This window comes from Urtica dioica, chromosome 1, assembly GCF_054948205.1.
Source record: "Urtica dioica subsp. dioica isolate 48M chromosome 1, U.dioica_male_clone48M_v1_H2, whole genome shotgun sequence".
NCBI lineage: Eukaryota > Viridiplantae > Streptophyta > Magnoliopsida > Rosales > Urticaceae > Urtica > Urtica dioica.
The window spans coordinates 12752060-12758465 of record NC_142756.1 but is presented as its reverse complement, the minus strand read 5'-3'; the positions used below and the strand labels follow the sequence as shown (position 1 = coordinate 12758465).

The 6406-nt window shown below is 40.9% G+C and overlaps 1 protein-coding gene across 2 annotated transcripts; it reads right to left on the bottom strand.

Annotated features, from left to right (window-relative positions):
- Positions 1-1314: 1314 nt before the first annotated feature.
- Positions 1315-6103, bottom strand: LOC149407293 (putative protein S-acyltransferase 19). Of its 2 annotated transcripts, XM_089612651.1 has the most exons (10): positions 5814-6103; positions 5570-5674; positions 4773-4886; positions 4258-4665; positions 3993-4061; positions 3820-3891; positions 3604-3732; positions 3435-3515; positions 3136-3351; positions 1315-2656 (listed from the first exon to the last, which is right to left on the bottom strand). In XM_089612651.1, exons 2-10 carry the CDS (start codon positions 5612-5614, stop codon positions 1583-1585), a joined length of 2208 nt encoding a protein of 735 aa, XP_089468777.1. In that variant the 5' UTR covers positions 5615-5674; positions 5814-6103; the 3' UTR covers positions 1315-1582. The 2 variants fall into 2 exon arrangements, with proteins under 2 accessions (XP_089468777.1, XP_089468769.1); XM_089612643.1 differs by having other exon boundaries at positions 5570-6103.
- Between the last annotated feature and the right edge of the window lie 303 nt (positions 6104-6406).

Here is a 6406-nt window from a genome sequence, read left to right as displayed (position 1 = left end):
CTATCTATCTCTCCGTCCTTCTCTCAATCTCTCGTTCTCTGTCCTTCCCAATATTTACATACATGTGACGGATTAAATCTGAACGAAAGATCTGATCTTCATCTTTAATTACAAAAGGGCTAAAATAGCAACGCCCATAATAATAAATTCATGAAGAAATGTAAGCAAGTAATATAAAAAAAATTAAAAAATAGAAATAAAACCCATATGTGACCAAGTAAAAGAAGGATCAAAATAGCCAATGCTTCTTCCTCGGACCTCTGGTTGAAACATCAGTTACCAAACATAGAAAGATTAGAGGAATAGCCTAACTTAGAAGCGTTAATGTTTAATGCAAGAGATCTAATGCAATTCATTTAAAAAGAAAAAAATCATTACCTCCATCGCATATAATGATCTCTCTCTCTCTCTCTCTCTCTCTCTCTCTCTCTCTCTCTCTCTCTCTCTCTCTCTCTCTCCGATATATAAAGGTGTGGTCCAAGTGATATTAATCCTTATTGAACGGTCAGTAACCAGCCAAAACAATTTTCCATGAAATTTTTTGGATTTGAAAAGTAAACACAAGCAAGTCTGTGACCAACATAAATTTAGTTATGCTCAATGTAACTTACGGACAATATTGTCGTCGTATGGCATTATCAAGTTGTTAAACTGATATGACACCCGATATCAAGTAACGATATTTTTACATAATTGCTGATATAGTACATTCACTAGCCATTCAATACATTTTTCCTATGCCTCTACAAGCTCATACCCGCCAAAATTGGGTGCGATATTTTCGCACCCAAAGATAAATGCAAATGACTTACTTTTATATGAAAAGTCTAATTTTATAGTTTATTTGTTGCATGAATGCACTCATTTTTTTTTTTTTTGCTGTTATGATTTATCGCGCGGTACCAATTGCTTGTAATGTAAACTTTATGAAATATCGCGGCATACCATGGGTGATATACGGTGCTATATATCAGTAAAATTAGAGGCATATTTTTAATATTTGTTTTACTAGTTTGCTTGACTCTTGTTCTGCAAGTCTACACTTAGACAATGGTTTAACTTAATGTGCAGAGTGAGGCTTGGCTATAGAAAATATCCCGCCTTGCTATCAGGAAAAACAGATCCTTCACTTTTCCAGTATTTGTGGATATATTCAGACGCATGTTTCTGCACTTCAAAGGACATATATGTTTGAGATTTTTTTTTATTTTTTTATGTCGTTCTTTGGTGATTGTGAGCAGTGAAAGAATGATGAGAATCACCATGTTTGAATTTTGAGTGACGCTCTGAGTTCAATTAAATTGAAAAGGAAAGAAAGGAAGAAAACTACCCTATACAGAGAATGTTCCTTTTAATCTCACAACATGCAATACGCTAATAAAAAAAAAGTGTTGTCATTTTACTAAAGTTGCTCTGAACCCCCGAGAAGATTCATTCCAGAAACGGAGCAAAACCGCATCGTCTGAGCCCGGGCTCATACGGCAACGTTTCGGGGATGAATCGCAGCTTCAGTCAAGTTTCTTCTTCTTCTTCGACCTGGGCCGGGGAAAATATTTACCATATCGTGTTACTGGTCAGGGCTCTATTTGAATACAGACCCGGATAGCGAGTTATGATGGTCGAAGCCGCCCGGGACAAACACGGGAAGCTGGTTCGACGCAGAGTCGCGCTTGAACCTCGACTCTCGGAGCAAGTTGATCGCGAGCCTCTCTTGTTGCCCATCTCTCGGAACCGAGCCCTTGTCGTTCTTCGCGCCCTCTCCTCTGAAAGGGACGCTCAGAAGCGGACCCCCGAAGAATATGGAATCCCCCGTGTACGTCAGCTTCTCCGAGGCTTGTCGCAGCAAAGAAGCCGAAGCCGAAGCCGAAGGCTCTTGCTGCGGAGCCACTATCTTCCTGTTGCTCGATTCGGCGTTATTAGAGCTCGGCAGAACGGCCGGTCTGGTCCGAGCTTCCATGGCTGACGCTGATGACGACGCGGGGACGGAGACGTACCTCCCGGCTTCTTGGTCCCACACGACCGATGTCCTTCGAACGTCTCTCAGCACCGAAATCGGCAACGGGTCGGCGTTGCTGATGTCGTGATTAGTATTACCCCTCTGCACTATCTTCTCGTCGAACACGACGTGGTTCTTCGGGAAGTCGGGCCTCGAAGGCACCGGGCCGGGCCCGAAACCGGGCCGATGCGGTGGAAGAGGGCTGAGCGCGACGGCCTCGTGGCTGTGGACCGGACTGCTGAAACTGCTCATGCTCTGAGTCCCCGTTTCGTAGTCGTCTCCGCCGCCGCGGCTTCCTTGGGTGGGCGGGACAAAAGAGTCTTTGAGATAGGCAGAAGATAATCGGGGGTCGGGTTTCGGGTCTTTGCTATTGGGCCCCAATTCGGTGCTGACGCTACTCCGGACGCTCATGTTCCCGCTGGAGCTGTATTCTTGGTCGGGGAATCGGCGGAGATTGTCGATGGGGCGGAGAACGGAGGAAGAAGCCCTCGCTTTCGCCGCCGCTCGCATGACCTCGTTGGAGTCCATCTTCGCGAGCTTCCAAGCGCTTCTGCGGACCTGCTTCCTCGGGTTTTTCAGGCCCATTTCCGCGGCTCCGTTTGCATCGGGATCCACGGTAGATGGGACCATTACCGGCTCCAACTGGGGTATCACTTCTTCCTAATTAATCAAATGAGAATTGGAAAAACTTGGCATCAGTTGTAGAATCAAATCAAGTCGGACATCGGAATTATAACCTAATTATGTCTTCTTCACGGGTTAATTAATGATCTTACTCCCATGCGACCTGAAAACTCTACACGCCCAAAATATTCTCTTCTCTCAAACCAAGACTAAACGAGAGAGAGAGAGAGAAAAAGAAAGAAAAAAATTCCTGGCTTGTTATAACTTCATCCTAGTTTAATTTTTACATTAGTTGGTTTTGAACCTACAAACTTGAATAAATTTGGACATAAAAAAATTACTGCTTAGTTTGTCTTCTTAACATGTCAAGACCTGAAAACTCTATGGGCCCAAAAACATTCTCTTATCTTAAACTATGAGAAAATACGGGTATTTGAAGCCAAAAAAGACTATATCATCAACAGTCCTTCGGCAACGAAATCAATATAGCGGAAACCAGCACGTGATATGATTACCTGATAGTCCACAAATACTCTTGGAGGAGTACAGAGTACGCCCTTGTAATGAAGACTCAGAGAACTTCCACCACTCATGCCTGTTGCAGTAGATCCCGAAGGAGAATTGGCATATTGCTCGTCTGCATATTCTGCGAGATTGCCCATATTGCCATACTGCTCATCAGCGTCATTCATGGCTCTCATTGCCACTACGTACTCGTACGTTGTAATACCCTGGTCCAAAGTCAAATTAATCAAATACATGAGCTGATAAATCATAAATCCTAACCTGTTTCTCAAGCTTCTCAGTCACTGACCTTCTTTATCAGTATCATGTGAAAGAAGAAAAGTTCGCCAAGAGGTACACAGGCAAGCACGGAAACTGCAGTACATAAAGCCTGCAAAATGCAATAATTAACATTCATTACGCTCGTCGTTGTGTTCGGAAGATTCAGCATCGGCTTCGGTGTATCGAGCACCACTTACCACAACCGTTGCAAATGGGGGACGAGTGAAGCCATTTCCAAGTCTCTCCATAATTTCAGCTTCCATGCTTTTCTTCTTCACAAAGCAAAGCACTAGAATAGCAATACCAACTCCTGCTTCAATAACGAGCTGAAGAGAAGGAAATGTGGCATTATTAGAAGAGAGAGAGAGAGAGAGAGAGAGGAAAATATCGGAAAATAAGAACGTGAAACATACCCAAACAAGACTACTGGCCATGAGACAGATAAATGTCGCATAGTTTTTACGCCCCACGCAGTTGTTAAGCCACTGCATTCGCGTAAAAGGTTCAATAACTTAAATAAGAAAAAATACCACGAGGCTTCAAAGAAAACTTATGGAGTCTTTTTAAACAGAGCCAAAATAAATACCCGACAATGGTGGTCAAAACCATCGACACACTTATCACAACTTCGACAATGCTTGCTGAATTTGCAGACCTGCAAGATGAAAGAAATTCACATACCGCTTCGACAATGATGTATAGGACTCTGTATTCCGTTCACTTTTTATAGACGAATATCCAAATAATAGAGCCTATATGATGAACCTCGATTAACAATTTAACATTAATTCGTTCCTCTTTGAGCAAGTTAAATCGACTGTTCAAGATACACATCAGTCAAATCGCAGTACCTGTGCATTGCACAACGTGCAGAACAAAGCCTCCTCGCTACCTTGTTCCTCGCCATCACCGCGCTGTTTACGACAGTCCTCGTAAATAAACACCGCACAGAAGATTCCTGCGATGCCACAGCCAGACTTTCTGGGGATCGTCTCTACTGGGATGTCTACGCTCCCAAGTTCCCCCAGAGACCCCTTCTTGCTAGAATTATCTCCCGCCACAGAACTCCGAGTGTATGACGATGGGGAAGAATGTCCTCTGGTACCGAAACTGTCGAACTTTCTAGGCAGGTTTTTTTCCGATAACCCGCGATCGATGCAGCGATTATTTTCAAATCTAGAATCGAAATGAGACATAATGCTAGGATCTGCAGGGTTAATAGCCGTGCACCGAACATAAAGAACGAATACAAGGAGTGCCTGCAATTTTACCGATATTTCACCCAAAATTAAGTTATCGGCTGTGACTAGAGAGCGAGCTTGATAATTTCTTTACTTCTTTTTTTTTTTTAAATAATTCTACCTACCACGGGAGAATAAATTCCGATCAATATGTACTCTCCAATACGGCCTCCAAGGAAAGGAGCGAAGAAAGCGTAGAATGCTACCACTAACAAGCAGAAGACAGTAATTGCAACAACCTACAGGAAATTGAACCCAAAAATCATTATATTGATTCCGTACCTATGAAACAAGCTTATATACGCCCCCAAACAAGCATTCACATAGGAAGCAACAATCAACATGAAACCCTGATAAGTACTACTAGCTCATTTACAAGCCTTGTAAACCAGAATAAGAGTCCACAGGTGGGATAATATCATGAAAAAAAATTAATTTCTAGCCTATGTCGTTGCTGATGACCACCATGGAAAGTCTATCATGTTCTCTAGATTTTTTTTTTTTTTTTTTTTTTTTTTTTGCTTCATTTGGATTTTCTGTATATAACATTCTATCTCTGAAACGTCACTTAGTACGCACTGAACAGAAACGTACAAACAGCTTAAGTTTATAAGATAAACTGTCATTTGAAATTAAATAAAAAATAAAAAATTCGAATATCTTGTCACTTTGACTTTGGCGAGCTAAAAGGAGAATCTTAAATGGCCGTAGCGAAACCAAACCAAAAAAAAAAAAAAAAAAAAAATGTATACCTAAAAATACAAAACAGAAAGGCTTTCATCACTAATTGTAAACACGCGGAACAAAACATAGATTGTTTCCTCTTTGAGCTCTACAAAATAAAAACTATAGACCGGAAAAACAGTCCGAAAAGCCTTATTTAAACCCTAACTTGAATTGAGACGATTATACAGAAACAAACCTGAAAAGTGTGAGCCGGTAATTGCCATCCATGTTTTCGCACCATAACTGACCGACTAAGACCTAGAAGGATCGCTCAAAGCCTCTAACAGAGCGAGAGACGAGACTAGGAAAAACAAATGTTTATTTAAATTTAAAAAAATAAAGAAAGAGATAAAAAGAGACAAAGAGTAATTATGTGAGAAAGAAAGCTATGTCATAATACGTGTGAGAGTAGCGAGACAGAGAAAAGGAAAGAGACTTACATCTCTCTCTCTTTATGACCCAAAAATGCCAAAAGCCCAAAATAAATTGCGAAGCAACCAAAAAGTAAAAAAGAAAGGATTAAAAGAAAGGGAGAAAAAAGAGGTGACAATCACATTAATGGTGTCCTCGATTACTACAGGCAGATGATAGAAAATGCATTTATTATATGAAAAATGCTAAAGCAACGTAAAAGAAATGACTGGAAGATAATTTCAGAAAGATCTACAAATTCTCTGAGTAACTAGAACAGACAAATGAAAAACCTATCGAAGATCTCTGTATATATATATATATATATATATATATATATATATATAGAGAGAGAGAGAGAGAGAGAGAGAGAGAGAGCTTTGAAGTTAAGAAGAAGAAGAAGTGCGAGCGAAAATAGAGGAAATGACAAAAGAGGAAAGCGTTATAAACGGCTGTCACAGACTCGCGGTGACTCGGCGACTCTACTGTTATGGTCCTTTTAGTATTTGATTAATTTCGCTTTGACCTCGCAACTTCATTTGGATGCAATTTTACCATCTTCGTTCGTGTGCTTTCAGAAATTTCGATGGAAATGTTTATGGGAAAATGACACATATATACC

What these genes read in the sequence shown, in the direction of transcription:
- LOC149407293 (XM_089612643.1), bottom strand. Translation starts at nt 5,614, where the DNA reads ATGGTGCGAAAACATGGATGGCAATTACCGGCTCACACTTTTCAG. An exon ending in TCGGAATTTATTCTCCCGTG is followed by an intron (nt 4,666 to 4,772) that starts GTAGGTAGAATT and finishes GTAAAATTGCAG; the next exon opens with GCACTCCTTGTATTCGTTCT. An exon ending in GCACGTTGTGCAATGCACAG is followed by an intron (nt 4,062 to 4,257) that starts GTACTGCGATTT and finishes TTCATCTTGCAG; the next exon opens with GTCTGCAAATTCAGCAAGCA.